The 16,236-nt window shown below is 51.9% G+C and overlaps 1 protein-coding gene across 5 annotated transcripts in view; it reads left to right on the forward strand.

The window, feature by feature from the left end:
- Nt5b (5' nucleotidase B) overlaps nt 1–16,236 on the forward strand; it is a 217,694-nt gene that overhangs the window by 172,078 nt on the left and 29,380 nt on the right. The window contains exon 3 of one of the 5 annotated variants that reach the window (XM_077644861.1): nt 175–198. The exons of 1 other annotated variant lie outside the window; for it this stretch is intronic. In XM_077644861.1, the coding sequence (XP_077500987.1) occupies nt 175–198 (24 nt within the window). Of the gene's footprint in view, nt 1–174; nt 199–12,711; nt 12,854–13,346; nt 13,416–13,474; nt 13,571–16,236 lie in introns of those variants that run through there. 3 more of the 5 variants (XM_077644862.1, XM_077644860.1, XM_077644866.1) reach the window with 3 other exon arrangements.

The following is a 16,236-nucleotide window of genomic DNA, read 5'->3' on the forward strand; positions in this document are numbered from 1 at the left end:
TAAATAATTTGCGATGTTTGAGCACCACGTGCACCAACAATAATAACAGCGACGGAGGTGTAAGTGAGGCTGCATGCATTTTGTTCTGGTTGTGTTTATTTTGTGTTATGTGCTGTGTGTTGGATTCTGATGTTGTGATGCAGTTCACCACAACCATTGTCCTTCTCCTTGCAGAACGCTTCTGCTCGAGAGAACAAGGCGAGTCGCAAACGTTTTCTTTGTTTGAGTAGTGCACTTGAGTTGCGTCCCTTGTTCAGACATTTCCCCCTCTCTCCCCTACTTCTCTTTTGGCCCCTGCGTGGAACCTTGTTCTGCTTTTCCTTCCCCGTGTGCCACTCTTCGACCCTGGCTAACGCCGTGCCTTCGACTAAGTGCCCCGATCGTTTCGCGTGCTGTGGAAAACTGCTTTTGCAGCCTGGCGAGGGAAAGAGCGGCTGGGTTTTCTCTCCCACGCCGGTGCTTGTTTGTGCCCCCTGCCAACCGAATCGCGCCTGCACGATCCCGTGCGCACTCATCAACACCTTGACGTTGCTCGCGGAACCGCGCATTCCTGTTAACTCGATAAATATGCATCTTTTAAAGCTTTGGACACACCTTCCGGAGCTTAATCGTTCGCCTTGCACCCGTGCACTTTTATTTGCTCGGCCAGTTCCCTTTGTACAGTCGGATACAACTCAAGAACGCAGCGGCCTCTCCCCGTCAAAGGACCCCCCTTCCAGTCAATGGCGTCGGCCGCTTCTCTTGACCCTGCTAGCTTGACAATGCAGGGTTTGGGACTATCCCCGGCCGTGGATCGAGGGGACTATCCCCTTTCATCTTGTTGTTTTGTGCATTTGTTGCGAGGCACGTTGCGTACATTTTAGCTCTTGAGGTAAACTCTTTGGCCCGCGTTCCGGTACAGCTGCGCTCAGGACTGCTTTTCGCCGGCTGTCGCTTCGCAGCTTGTCGTGCGTGTCAGCGAGAGACAAGTCTTTTGGTTTGTCATCTGTGGTTGCGATCCATCATTATGGTACTATATACCTTCAGTATGCTCCCCGCTTGCAGCTTTCTTAACACTGGTTGGCCCACAACTGGACGACGAGGCGATGTTTAGCCCGAAATACTGTTGCGGGAACATCTCCAGCTGAAAAAAAAAAAAGCTTGCTCAGCAAAGCGAAGAACAAAAAAAAAATTGAGGAGCGCCGCATTAAGGGCATGACGCGATAGCGTTAATAGGTTAATGCCCATATACGCGGAATTGGTCATTCTCTACTGCACATTAATAGATCCCCGAGAGTCTCCGCATACCACTTGTGGCGCAATGGTGCAGCCATAAAAGCGATGCGCCACTGCCCGGCGATGGCATGACCTGCCGCCGGTGGAGCTTGTGAGACCCGAGCAACCTCTCGCAACCAGTCATTAATTTAGCTGCCACCCGTCATGGTGGGCTGTTTGCTCGCAATTCGGTGGGCTGGTTGTGATGACGGCACTTTACCTAGGTTGACGTCACAAGGTCCTGTGACCGGCCCATTTTTCGACCATGGCGGGTTGCGCCAGGTCGTGCAGAATCTTGTGCCCCAAGTTGGCCATTGCTGTCCACCCTACCCCGGCCGATTTTTACCTCACAACGCCGACGACCCTTGCAAAAATTTTTTAGACAGTCTATAGACTGTCAATAGACTTCTGTCTATCTATAGGCAATACAAATCCCATAGACAGTCTATAGACAATCTGTAGGTTTATGGCCGTACACTTTTAGTGGACTTTTGTCTATAGGCAGTCTATAGACTACGAATAGACAAAGGAAATAGCTATAGGAATAGAGTTCATAAGAAGTCTATAGATTGTCTATGGACCATTTTTGTAAGGGGACGACGCCGGATTTTCTGCAGAACGGGAGCATTAACGCTGTCGCGTTAAGAAACAAAGCACCGTAAGCGTAGAAGCTGCATACGCTGGAAAGTACGCTAGTTCCAGCCTTTTCGTTCGGTAGCTCGGAACAGAACGCGTACCGTGTGCGCCCTTTCTGCTGGTCAAAGTAGCGCGACCCGCGGCGAGCAAAGTGCGATTCGTGGTGGCGCTTTCGCGCGTCGTGAGCCCCGGACGACGAAGGCGGTGTTTGCGCGTGCATTGCGACCGGCAGCGTCGCAGCGGGCGGGCAGCCTCGCCGGAGGGAGCCAGCCGTGTCTTGCAGCAGCGGCAGTGCGCGTCTGGGCGACACGCTCACGCCCGTTACGCGTCTCCTGAGCTCGTAATGCTGCCTCGTTTACAGGGAGCGCTCACGCGGAACACTCTCGCTACGGCTGACTGCACTTTCGCGCGTCTGTCTCGGGAAAACGCGTTTATCAGCGCGTGGAAGTGGCAGAGAAAGAGGGCTAATCGAATGTTGAACGGATGCTATTTGTTCCGAGTCTAGGCGTAATGAGCTTTTCGTTGTGATCATTTTGTTGACAGCTCAACTGTTGGGACAAAGATGTAGCAGCGCTGTCAAGGCGGAGAGGGAATGATGTGTGCGGCCTGTGGAGTCTCTTGGTAGACGCGTGGGAGCAGGGTGGGCATCGAGCGACGTCGAGAGGGAGCGCTGCCGCCGCCAGGGGGCGATCCGCCCAGCGAGTCTTCCATTGTTCATGTTCATGTTTTATATGATAAGTATGGAAAGAAGGCTACAAGGAAGCAATCTAGGTTATGATCTGTCATACACATTAGGTGGAAATGTTGTTGAGCAACGACTACCGGGTTCAATGTATGCGGACGATATTGTACTGTTAGCAGAAAGCCAGGAAGATTTGCAAACTTTTGTGAATTGCTGTGGAGACGAAGGAGACAGTCTAGGTTTCAGTTTTAGCGCCACTAGGTCAGGTGTGATGGTTTTCAACAGCAAAACTGATCAGGAGCTTGCAATACAAGGCCATGAAATACCCCGAGTGGCCGAATACAAATATCTCGGGGTATGGGTAAACAACGGGCATGTGTACACGGAAAAGCACGAACAGTCTCTCATTGCAAAAGGGCGAAGAGGTGCCGGGATAATGAAACATAGGGCATCGTGGGGGTACAACAGGTATGAAGTCGTCAGAGGTATTTGGAAAGGAATAATGGTGCCGGGGCTTACTTTCGGGAATGCGGTTCTATGCTTAAGGGCTGCAGTTCAGTCGCGATTAGAAGTAAATCAGAGTACTGTCGGAAGATTAGCACAGGTGCCACGGGAAAACCACAAACGAGACAGTACAGGGGGATATGGGCTGGGCATCGTTCGAAGCACGGGAAGCTCAGAGTAAAGTACTATACGAAGAACGCCTGAGGAAATTGGACGATAGCAGGTGGGCAGCTAAGGTATTTAAATACCTGTACAGAAAGAGCGTTGACTCACAGTGGCGGAAGCGAACTAGAAAGCTGGCCAGTAAGTTCGCCAGAGACGAGGAAGGAGAAAGAAAGAGCATTAAACGACAGGTTAAAAACGTCGAAGGTAAAAATTGGATAGATTCAATGGAAAAGAAGCATAGTGTAGAACTATATCGATGCTGGAAGAGGCAGATCAGGAAGGAAACGTTTTATGATAACTCAAGAGGCAGTGCCCTCCTCTTTGAAGATAGGTCAGCGTGTCTTAGAACGCGCAGCTACAGAAAGAAATTTAATGAAGATGACACATGTGCTGTGTGTGGTAAATCTGGAGAAACAATAGAACACCTCATCCTAAAATGCGATGGTATCCATCCCGATGTCGATGCAGGCACAGTCACTCTTCCTGAGGCCTTAGGGTTTAGAGATAACAATAGTCATGTAAATAAATCTGCGGTGGAAATTAGCAAAAAGCGATTGGAGGATTGGTGGCACAAAAGCAGAGAGTTGACATAAGTTTTAAAGTGTAGGAAGACGTTTTTTTTTTTTTAAGGAAATGGCGAATTGCATTAACAACTTACAGCAGAGTAAACAAAAATAAAGGGAAAAAACTGAGCATAGTGGCAACAACCACTGCCCCGTTTCAAAGGGGACGCTCCTACCTTCCATCCATCCATCCACCTTCCGTCGAAACAAGGCGGCGGAAAGTCCGGCGGGCCGCCCATGGTTTACCCTCACGGGCGTGCTTCGGCTTTGGAGGCTGAAATAAGAACGGCGGTCGTGTCGCCCTAAACGCTCTGGTGCTTTGTACATTGGTTAAGCTAACCCGAGCGGGTGAATTTTCACGCTGCGGAATCGTGCATTCTAGCGACCAAGAAAGGGCGGAAAATGCCGGAAGGAGAGTTTAGGTAACTCCCTGGCGAATTACCGAGCTCTTGGATTTCCCTCGCGGCTTCGTCTCGCACAGTAAATGTAAATTATCTTCCGATATACATAGTCTCCATAATTACGTTCCCCCGCCGAGACGCATTTATAATAATAATAATAATAATTGGTTTTGGGGGGAAAGGAAATGGCGCAGTATCTGTCTCATATATCGTTGGACACCTGAACCGCGCCGTAAGGGAAGGGTAAAGGAGGGAGTGAAAGAAGAAAGGAAGAAAGAGGTGCCGTAGTGGAGGGCTCCGGAATAATTTGGACCACCTGGGGATCTTTAACGTGCACTGACATCGCACAGCACACGGGCGCCTTAGCGTTTTTCCTCCATAAAAACGCAGCCGCCGCGGTCGGGTTCGAACCCGGGAACTCCGGATCAGTAGTCGAGCGCCCTAACCACAGAGCCACCGCGGCGGGGCAGACGCATTTATGGAGTAGTGGTTTTTCAGGAAAGGAAATGGCGCAGTATCTGTCTCACTCCTTGATGGCTCGATGGACACCTCATGCGCGCCGCAGGGAAAGGGTGGAAGTTGGAGTGAATGAAGAAAGAGGTACCGCAGTGGAGGGCTCCGGAATAGTTTCCACCACCCGAGGATCTTTGACGTGCACTGGCATCGCACAGCACACAGGCGAAACAAATCTCTTGGAGCGGGCGAGTTTGGGTTGTCGTGCCCCGTGATTCCCTCATCCTTCTATGCTGCTCCTGAACAATAACGAAGAGTAGAATGGGCAAGAAAAAGGACTAAAAAGAAAATTGATAGTGAGTTGCTTGTCGCGTGGCCCCAAAACATGATAGATAGAAAACCCTGCGTCTCTCAGCGATTGCGCGTTGAGAGCTGAAGTGGCCGACTAGTTTCCGAGCTTAAAAGGGGCAGGTACTTGAGAGCCTGCTCGGAAGGAATGTAGCCAGGCATCCGTCGGTCGACGCGTGCATCGACCTCATTTTCAAGTGCGCTGCAAAAAAAAAAAAACTTAACTGATACGTTTACGTTGTTCTGCCTTCTGTTTCGGAGGTTGTTTGCAATCCTTCGCAAACACGTAAGGCACCGTACCTGTGTGATGGTAATTTACTCTGCCATTTAAGTATGTTCGTCATAGTCATCTACCGAATTTCAGCCCAATGCAGGGCAGCGCTCTCCGACTGCCTTTTTTCCCTGTGTCATCCCCTCCCGCCTTGTGTCGGTCGATGCCTGCTGCGTTTTCCTTCGCTTGGCATCCACTCTCTCCCCGTTCTCCTCTCTTCACATCCCGTCCTCCCCCTAATTGCAAAATGGAATGCCCTCGGTTCACGTTTTCTGCAAAATCAGTGTGGTTTCCATTCGCTGTGTTACTACTGCTATTTTCCTTGCCTGTGCATCATTGTGCGTGTGATTTCCTGCAATGACTGCCTGCACGAGACAGGTCGAACCACCGTGATTTCGCATCTCAGTGAAAGTGCATGCGCAGTGCTGTGTGTTCACCGATACCCTTGAGAACGACGCGAGAAAGCACGTCTTGTATGGAGTAGTGTTTCGTCGTGACGTCTCCACCGTGATTTCGCATCTCAGTGAAAGTGCATGCGCAGTGCTGTGTGTGCACCGATACCCTTGAGAACGACGCGAGAAAGCACGTCTTGTATGGAGTAGTGTTTCGTCGTGACGTCTCCACCGTGATTTCGCATCTCAGTGAAAGTGCATGCGCAGTGCTGTGTGTGCACCGATACCCTTGAGAACGACGCGAGAAAGCACGTCTTGTATGGAGTAGTGTTTCGTCGTGACGTCTCCACCGTGATTTCGCATCTCAGTGAAAGTGCATGCGCAGTGCTGTGTGTGCACCGATACCCTTGAGAACGACGCGAGAAAGCACGTCTTGTATGGAGTAGTGTTTCGTCGTGACGTCTCCACCGTGATTTCGCATCTCAGTGAAAGTGCATGCGCAGTGCTGTGTGTGCACCGATACCCTTGAGAACGACGCGAGAAAGCACGTCTTGTATGGAGTAGTGTTTCGTCGTGACGTCTCCACCGTGATTTCGCATCTCAGTGAAAGTGCATGCGCAGTGCTGTGTGTGCACCGATACCCTTGAGAACGACGCGAGAAAGCACGTCTTGTATGGAGTAGTGTTTCGTCGTGACGTCTCCGTCGGGCCACGTTCCCACGGAAGCCGCGCGCAACCGATCGACATCCTGTTTTGCGCGGCGGGGCCGAGGAACGAGAAAGGATGCGCGCTTCTGCGCCTGTCCCGCCAACCGTGCAACGCGGCGGAAGCCAGACGCCGGCCAATCGGAGCTCGGATGTCGTTACGAAGCTGCTGACGCGCTATTTGAAAGCGGTCAGCCCTGGAGGCGACCCCAACCACCTTCGAATTACGTGCACCGACGATTGCCCGAACCGAAGTTCTCCGAATGGTCGCACGTTAGCACGCGATTGGTCGGCTCCCATGTTCTGACCAATCCCGTAGCCAACATGTTCCTCTCGTGTAGGCGCGGCCGTCCGCAGCGCTGCGCGGCTTGCGAGGCGATGTAGGTGAGCGCTCTTGCTCGCTTCCCGTGCCGGCATATAGGGTGGAATGCGACTCGGCTGGCGCGCGTGAGAACAGATGTGCTGCTGCTGCGGCGGTTGTTTGCGCTGGCTGCTCAGGTTGCACCGCGATGTGCATCCGTTGGAGCCGCGAAAACAGTGAGCACTCGGTCAGAAGAAGCTGCTGCGCGTCACAGGCTTCTGCTGCTGGCTGTGCATGCCTGCAGAGGTAAACAGTGATATTTCGTTTGCTGGCGAAGTACTTAGGTGCCCGCAGAAGGCGGCACCAAAAGAAGTTTCGACCTTAGCCGCACGTAAATAGCGGGAATGCGCAGGTGATATGCTCGGGGACAACCTTCCCTGGCCAGAAGGTTGTCCCTGTTTGGCCATTCTCAGCGAAGAGCTGCCAAATGCAACGTGGGCCACACGCGTATCATTATCTGAGAGGCATCATCGGGTTACGCATGTCATGGTCGAGCGAAGCATAGAGGGAGCGAGAATCGTGTTCCCCTTTTTGGCCAACTCCGTCCTCTTGCTTTCTCGAATCCGACGTCTCCGGCCGTTTCTTTTTTTCTTTCCTCGCGTATGTCTTGTCGCCAGGGGCATCAGTTTTGTTCTCACTCATTGTTGAATGTGGGACGATTAGGAACAGCATTCGCAGTGTCCCAACTGCAAAAGCCTGCTTTGAATGCATTCCGCACACTGGACAGGCAGCGCACCCTCCCTGCCACAATGGGAGGTGGCATGCAGTTATTGGTTGATGGCGAGAGATATATCACCAAATGAACGCTGCGGCGTAGCTATTGCTGCAGAGCCGCATGCCAGCCACAACGCTGTCAGCGCTAATGCATTCAGGCCACATCTCTCTCTCTCTCTCTCTCTCTCACCACCGCCACATGTATGAAAGCAGGAATGAGGCGTCCGCATATCCAGGGAGCCAGTTATGCGCCCTTCCTTGGCTCCCAGCCATCACCGTCTAGAACATTGTCAACGCCAATGAACACAGTGAACGCCGACATCTTTCGCTTTGTATAGCCTAAATTACCTGAGCTAATCCACATTAATTTCTTTTCTTTTTTTTGTGGGGGGGGGGAGGCTCACTTTGCGCGGCATTTTGAGAGGAGTGACACCCCCTGCATCGTGGGAACCTGGTTTCGCGCGGCCAGTGAAGATGCACGGCGTGGGCTGGCTTCCGCTATTCAAAACGCGCGGCTGAATTCTCGCCGCGATGGCTCAGTGGTTGTGGCGTTCGGTTTCACGAGCACACGGCATCGAAGCTTTGCCGCGGCGACGTCATTTCGATGGAGGCGAAATTCAAGGCTCCCGTGTGCTGCGTGGTCGGAATTAATCCGGAGAAGCCATCCACTGATTCATCCCTTCCCTCACGGCGCGGTTCGGGTGTCCTCCTGAATAAGACAGGCGTCTTTCCTTTCCTCGCAATCGGTTGTTATCACGAGCTAATTAAAATGCTGCGGTTTTACTGCGTTGCTGGTCCTGCGGCCTTGAGCACTACGAGAGGGCGTGCCCATGCGTGCATCCCCCTCAGACTTGCCAGTGGCGGTTGATGTGTAGCGTGTGTTGCCTGTGCTCGTCTGCAGGGGCGAAACTCTGCTCCTGGATCGTGCAGTAAGCAGCGTCTCTCTAGGAGGCGATGTCGGCCAACGTTTATAGATGTCGGCGTGTTGTAGATCGAGTGCGTTTGTATGGAAAGGCCATGGCTCGTCGGCTGCGGAGCTTTCCTGCTTGTTCCCTGGAATGGCGCCCTGGAATCAGTTTAGACGGACGTGTAGGCGGGGTTGCCGGTGCGTATATTGGTGCTAGGCATGTACTGTGTGCAGGACATGAGTTATGTAGGCTGTGTTTGGGTTACTATACGGCATTTCAATCATTGCTTCTGTAGATGGATACAACTCAACAATGAAGCGGCAAATTCCCCTCAGTGGAGGTCCGCTACCCAATGGCGTCGTGCTATATACTCGGGGACTTTTTTTGGCAATGGAGCGGAGGCAAGGCGGGAAAGGGAGAGAGACGGGCCTTTGTCCCTGTGCCGTGGGGAGTGGGCTCCTTTGCGCTAGCAGCGACCCCGCCCCGTCTCTCGAGCTTCCTTCCTTTCACCCCTGCCCGCCCCTAGCCCGAACAACGCCCCCCCCCCCCCCCGGCACAGGGGTCAAAGGCCAGCCTCTCTCCCTTTCCTACCTGGCATCTGCTGCATTGCCAAAATAAGGTCCAAGGGGACGACTTCATGAGAATCGGTCGACTCCACTGGCAGGACGCCCTTCTTTGAGGGGCATCTGCCGCCGCTTCGTTCTTGAGTTGTATCCGACTGTAGCGTAACGTGTCCTTCTGCGTCTGTAGGCGAGGGTGCATTCCGTGGCCCTTGGTGTAATAGTGACGAAGCCTGCTCGGAAACTGCAGTGGTCGGACATTTTGACCTCTTGTGTGGTCCGGTATTGGGGACACCGTTTTTGTGTGACGCTGTGCGTCCACGGCGGTCATTTTGTTTCGCTGCGTCCTCTTGCATGGCAATCCACGCTGACGGCTGCGCGGAGGTGGATGTCAAGTGTGTGCCTGTGCATCTTGAGGGCGCCTGTGTCCCCGTTGGCTGGCGCTTGCGAAGGGCGACATCGATGTCGGTGGCGGTCAGTTTGTCCATTTCCTTGTCGCCTCGGAAAGCGCTGCTGGATGCTCGGAATTTGATCAGCGGTGCCCAGAGCCGAGTATAGGAGAGGCAGTCGACGTAGCTTCGCGCGTTCTGCCCGTGTCCCTGCCCGCCGAACTCGTGCGGCGCGATAGCCGGCCTTGAAGAGCAGCCCCTGTTCCTCACTCTGTCCATTCGTCCGGCGCCAGCGTGAACGCCCACCGTCGAGAGGGTCTCTGGCACTCCAGCTGATGTCGGATAGCGACGCACGATAGCGGCACGCCGTGCGTGCATCGTGGTGAGTGGCTTCCTCCAGGCGTCGCGGCGGCTTCTCCGCGCGCGCTCTAGCCTGACGGGGGTGGAAGTAATTGGGTTACGTAAGTGCAGTTTCGGTGACTGCTTTTGCTTCCGTCCTGCTGCTCGCCCCGGGCCGTAATCTTCTCTCCGAGCGTAATCCTGCGACGTCGATTGCGGGGTCTCTTGCGAATCGGCGCGAAATGCGAGGTGGTGATTGAAAGTGGAGTGAGGGGCGTGCCCAGCCTTTCTTTTGCCGCTGCCTTGGCATTTTTGATGCTGTTTAACTACGCGGGAAACGAGTGGCGGCTGTAGAAGGAAATGATTAAGCGGCCCTGACGCTTCGTTCTCCCTGACCAGGCTTGGGCCCCTTATCGTGGGTATGCTGCGTGGTCTGAATGCGTCGGCCTCGTCTCGACGCCAAAGCTGTTTGCTGAAAAGCGGAGTGCTGGTCTCAAAACAGATGGCTTGCGCATTCTGAGCCGGTGTCTTTACTGTCCGATAGAGCTTAGGAACGAAGCGTTCAACGCCCTTCATAGAAGGCAATCCAGCCAGTGGCGTCGACCTACTGTCATGACTTCGCGGTCAGCCGCCTTGACACCTGCCGCGGCCGCTGTCAGGCTCATGCTAGCAGGTGCAGAGTGACAGCGTGATATAAGTTGGGTGCCAATTGACTGGGGGGCCTTCTTTGAAGGGCGTTTGCCGCTTCGTTATTGAGTTCGTAATGCGTGTCTGCCTAGTATACGTCGCTCTGAGTGTCACATGATGGATGCGCCTACTGTCTGGCGAGGAGGTGCGTAGCGCTGCGTGAGCGACGGCGAACTTCCGGGTGCCCGAAAAAGTTCCCGGAGCACGGAAGCTGCGAAAAGGCTAGATTTCTTGGCAGCAAAATAATGCAGCCACGAACAGAAAAGTGAGCTCAGCACTTGCTCGGCCGACTCCCCTGAGTGTCAGACCACGCCCCCAGGCAGTGATAAAATTCAGCCTTTGCGAGGCTTATGTGCACTGAAAATTTATGCGGGCACCTGTGCATACGAAACAGTATGACTCCACGTTCCATGTAACGACCTTCGAAGCTCGTGTCGATGCTGCGTTAATTTTCTTTTTCGTTCACCGCTTGAAACAGCGCTTTCAAAGAAGGTAAGGGAACATTTCAGCCGGACAACGTTGTGCCGCGAATACCTTTGCGAAGTGCACCGAAGAGCCTGCTTCTCAAGAGGGACGTTAGCGACAGTTCTGGAGGGTGCTCTCCAGAGCAGTCGTCCTGAGCACTGGATGACGACCAAGTGCGCATGCACTTGTAGCTGCGCCAGCTGCGCGGATACACAAACTGCACGCGTGCAGCTGTATTGTTTGCCCCGGTCGGTGCCAAGTGATGCATCAGCTTTCCAGAGGAGGGACCGATTCACGAATGTTCCTTGAATAATTTTTTTTTATGTTGCGTACTCTGCAGAGGACATTCGCAGTTCGCCGTTTAGAGTAATCCTCGTTCGAGATTGCACTGTTTTGCGAAATTCTTAAAACGGACGTTTCATAATTTATCCCTCCGTTTGCGTACGCGCCGAGATGCACCCATCACCGCTGCTCCGTGCAAGGCGGCAACGTGGAGATGCCCGCGATGCCGACGAGCTGTAGATAACAGCGTATCTGCCAGTTGGAAACCTAATACGGCCAGCCTACTCCCAACCTCGGGAGTGGGCGAGCTTTCTACTTTTTGTACGCCGAATGATTAGGCAGAGTGAGAAAAGAAAAATATGGAGACATATATATTGAACTACGTGCTGGTCAGTATGATTAACTATAGTATTAATCGCGGTAAAACCTTCTGTAAAACCGCTGTAAAAAGTTCGTGGCCTCAAAAACAAAAAGTGCTACATATGTGCGCTTATCCGTCTTCTTTATTTTTATTTATGTCTGCACTGTGTGTGCGCTTGGTCAAAGAATACAGCTTATATAGATGGAGTTTCCGTTTGTTGCATATGCGTCAGAAAAGTCTTGCAAAACCTTATGCACCAACGTCCTGTGAGCGGTATAGCCTTGATAGATTGCTGTTCGTGCTATGTTATCGCAAATATGCGGCAGCAAGAGCGTTATCTTTGTTCGACTGGCGTTAAGGGCTGAAGACTCGTCCATTGTGCTTAGAATATTCCAGTACGCTGTTGAACCTTTGACGCGTACGTCTCCCTTACGCGGCCTACGTGCGCTTCGCACAGGTACAGTCATTCCGCGACACGTACGAGCAGCCTTTGTTCTCAAGAAATTAGCGAAAACCGCAGGGCAGCGTGCATTGCACAGATGTTTCGTCACCCTTGGTTTTCAGTTTCTCGCTTTTGCTGGACGCGGCGAAAGTGGAATTCTTTGCGAATAGATGTGGAAGCATGGCGACAGTTTTTAGAGCAGATAAATGCTGGCGTCCGTACTATCATTAAGTTTTTTTTTTTTTTAATGGGAACGTGAGTGTGGGGCTAGATACTGGCCCGTATCTTTTGCAAGTCTCTTTTTACCCAATTTACCCAAAATCTGCTGTAAAGTCGTCACGATATCCGTAAGAGTGTGCAACTCGTCGGAATTGGGGACGAGAAAGAAATTTTTAAATTTTTCTGACACTTTTATGGAACTTCCTCTGAGGGGTTAGCATAGAAGTCTGCAAGCACCGCGTTTCGAAAAAAAAAAAATCGCCGCCGTCACGTTTTTTTTTCTGCTTTAATCAATTGGCGTTGCCGCTGCATAGTTCATTGTGTCCTCTGGAGTAAGTTACCCGACAGTAGATATGTGGTCCTAGTAGAGCATGATGTTGGCCTAAACGTGGCACTAGCCTGCTGTGCGTTTAGCCCAGCCGGCTTTCTGGTTCGCGATTTTCCTGACGTGAGGCGCGCTGTAGCTTCTGGACAGTTTCGATCAGCTGGAGTTGGATTAATCAGCGACCGGACAGGTGCGGCGATTTGAACGGGCAATGCGGAGCCGCGCTGAGCGAGCGGCGAGGGAGTCGCTCTCTCGAGGAGGTCCTTCCCCCCCTCCCCGCTGCCGGCGCAGCCATTGGCCGCGCACGGCGGCGGAAGCTGCGAGGGCGTCGTATATAAGGCCGTCCGTCGTGGCGTCGCGGTGGTTTTGCCCGTCAGGCGCACGATGCGGACCACGGAGTGCAATGCGTCGCACACCTTCTACGACGACGTAAGTCGCAGCTGGGGTTGATGACACCCCGCGGAGGGGGAAGTGGGTCGGAGAGAGGCGATTACGCATGTGGCCCGCTGCTCCTTTCTCCCGGTTTTGTGTTTATTTCGTGTGGACTCCGCGGGAGGACCGCCCGTGGATGCTGCTGCGGCGCCGAGCAGCCTTTCGCTCCTCCCGCGGAGGAGAGGGCCGCTCCTCGCTGAGCCAGAAACGGGAACGATGTTTGTCGGGGCGGCATCACGCCACCGCTGCGACGTCTGCGGCCTTGGCTGCTTGCGTCAAGAGGAGCGCTGACGTGTCCCGGGGGATCACCGTCGGCCGACGCGCGAACCATTCGCACTGGCGGCCGAGCGGATTCCGCGGGGGCGCTGTGCTAGCGCTGCTTTCATGTTGGATGCGCCGTGGCATCGCGGAGAAAGCGTCATCTGCGGCAGGGCGGCCGCTTTTGCAGCCGCGAGTGTGAATGGGCCGTGTAGTGAATGATGGCGGGTTCTGTCCGCGTGCCACGATGTGTCTGACAAGCAAGCCTCCGCATGATGCAAGCGCGCCGCGTCAGCTGGGGGTATGGTAGCTGTTCCGTTCGCACTGTCCAGCACGGCCGCACTCGTTGTCTGACGACTCGTATTGCAGCGAGATGTTTGCAGCTCGGCCTGTATTGGCGCGCAGCATGGCAGCGAGCACAGGTTCCCGTGTGAGGCCTTCGAACGGTGTGTTAAGGTGCGAGGTTGTTAGAGTGTTTACATCGGTATATATATTTTAATGCGACCCAATGCAGCACATTACGCTGCAGCAGTACCGTTAGAAATTCGATGAATTTGATATCGGCAGGTCTTGTAGACAAATGATTTTCTCACACAGTGGGGATTGACGAGGACAGTTGCATGCTTTCTTTTTCGACACTTGAGCCTTCTTTGCAACCTCTTCTGTAAGCTTAACAACAGGCGTGAGCAGCATAATTACGATGTCAGCGTCTCATCCTAGCTAATTGCCGCAGTTACCGCGGGAATGTCTTCAGCGGTCTGTTGCCCCGCTCCGCATGTGCTTGGTCTGTTGACCTGCAGTTGCTCAGCTTTACGAGCTATCAAGCGCTGTTCCTTCTGCAGGTCAGCGAGTGGTAAAAAGATACAACATGCGAGAAAACGCGCTACTGGACTAACGTTTGCAGGTGCCGAGGGCGAGAGGGAGGAAAAGAGCAGCTCTGTGCATTCCGGTGCCTAGGTGCTGTCGAAAGCACTTCGTTGGCATTCTCTTCCCGCTAGCTCCTCGCATGTGGTGTCCACGTGGAGACTCACACTTTCGCAGACATCGAGGATGCGGCTCAGCTTTTAGCGCGTTTGCGTTTGTTGCAGCTTTCGGCTGCCTTGCTGGCCCTGGCCTGGTTTCCGCCGTTGAGGCACTCTTAGGCTGTCTCTCTAGTTTTGTTCCCGCGGTTCATCGTGCCCTATTTGTTTTATCTCCTTCGTCGATAAGCTTACCTGCGCGCACCTTTGCATATATGTAATTAATTGTGCGGGCCGCCGGGGTTCTCTTGGTTCCATTGGGCTGTATTATTTTGCGCGCAGCATTTTTCTTTTTGCCTGCTCGGCACGCGGGCTTTACGAGGTGTAGTATTGTATGAAAGAAGTAACTTCATGAGTCGGAGACAAAAGGAAGAAAACTCGCCTGGCTTGATGCACAGCAGTTGCGCGGAAGGATTGCTAAGAATGTTACTGCGTTTTGTGACAGAGACAGGTTTGCCGATGTATCCGGGTTTTGTAAACTATACGAAATTTCTCCAGCTCAAGTACGCGCAGTTCTGAGCGTTTTGTGACAAGAGAAGCGGGGCGATCCTATGTGCATCATGCATTTATTTTAAATTTGGGAACAGGTATTCGTTAGCAAGGACCAGGACGAATTTGTATTCAACTGTGAAGCTTCTGTAGAATATAGATTTCCTTTGTAGCCATCTGAATGCGCTCGGGTTGAGGCTATAGCGAGCAGTTATTTTCTAACTGAAATGTACTATACCTTAACAGCCATTCATTTTTTTTTAAATTTTTCGCACAAAAAGAGGGCAACTGTGCTTCTTAAATAAAAATCGAAACTTAATTTTGCGCTAAGGCGAGGTAGCCCCGTACTCTCTCATCCCTTAAAAGCATATAAACACCATTTTTGTTGTTTTCTTCTCTGTAATGATGCATAAGGCATTAGTATGGATGGATCACCACGTGGTATTCGCACGCGATCGCTAAATAATTTATAATTTAATCATACCCAGCAAATCTGGGCAAAAGCATTTTTCAACGGGAAAGAGATTATGAACGCGGTATAGTGTAAAGCTTAGCTATAGCAGATCTCCCCTCAGCAGGCTTGCATTTTTTTTTTTGCTATTAACGTTTTCGCTATCGTCAAAAACGTTCCCCATTGGTTTCTGTGGCAGCCTTAGGTGCTCGATGCGAGCGATGGAAAAATTTTAAAGAAAGATTTTGCTACGCATCGTAAGAGTGGACCATTACCTTCAATGTTTCCATAGCAGTCTCTTACAATATTCTAATATTGAGCATTTTTGCCCAAGAATGCCGGACATGTTCTTCTCTGGTGCTGTCTCGGTTTGAACGACCGAACGATGGCTGTGACGTCAGCGATGGGTTTAGATCACGCGAGGCATGAAGAAAGCGGTAATATAATCGCACACACATTGTTATTTGTCATTTCAGCTGTTGAAGCAAGCCGGCTGAAAGGGCTTAGACGCCAAATGTTTGCTTGCGTTTTGTTATTTCAAATGATGCGTTAGACATTATATACGTGGATCACCCCGTGATATTCGGCTACGAGCGCTAAATAATTTACAACTGAATTTCTTCTTGACGCTGTTTCGGTTTTATCAACCGAACGATGGCTGTAGTGTGCCGTTGGCCCTTAGGTAACATGAGGCACGAAAAAAAACCTGCATATAAACGCTGACACGTAGTTTTAATTCATTACAACAATTAAGGCAACCTGCTAGAATGGCAATTATCAGCTGTTATTACTGTTTTTTTTTTGTGTGTGTGTGTGCCTCACGTCACCTAGAGGCCAACTACAGGTCATAGCCACCGTTCGGCTGATGAAAAAGAAACCGAAACAGCATGAGAGAAGGAATTCAGTTGTATTTTGTTTAGCGGTCGTAGGCGAATACCACGTGGTGATCATGCATTCCAATGTCTACTGCGCCATTTGAAAGAAGGAAACACGCAACTAAAATTAGGTGTCTATAGTCCGTTAAGCGTCGTAGTGTATTAAACTGACGTCTCGATGATTATTTTTCAGTTTTTTTTCATATCTCACGTGACATGAACCCCTCTTCTGACGTCACGGCCGTTTTTCGGTTGTTAGAACCGAAACAGTTCCACAGAAGAAACTCA

This window comes from Amblyomma americanum, chromosome 1, assembly GCF_052857255.1.
Source record: "Amblyomma americanum isolate KBUSLIRL-KWMA chromosome 1, ASM5285725v1, whole genome shotgun sequence".
NCBI classification, from domain to species: Eukaryota; Metazoa; Arthropoda; class Arachnida; order Ixodida; family Ixodidae; genus Amblyomma; species Amblyomma americanum.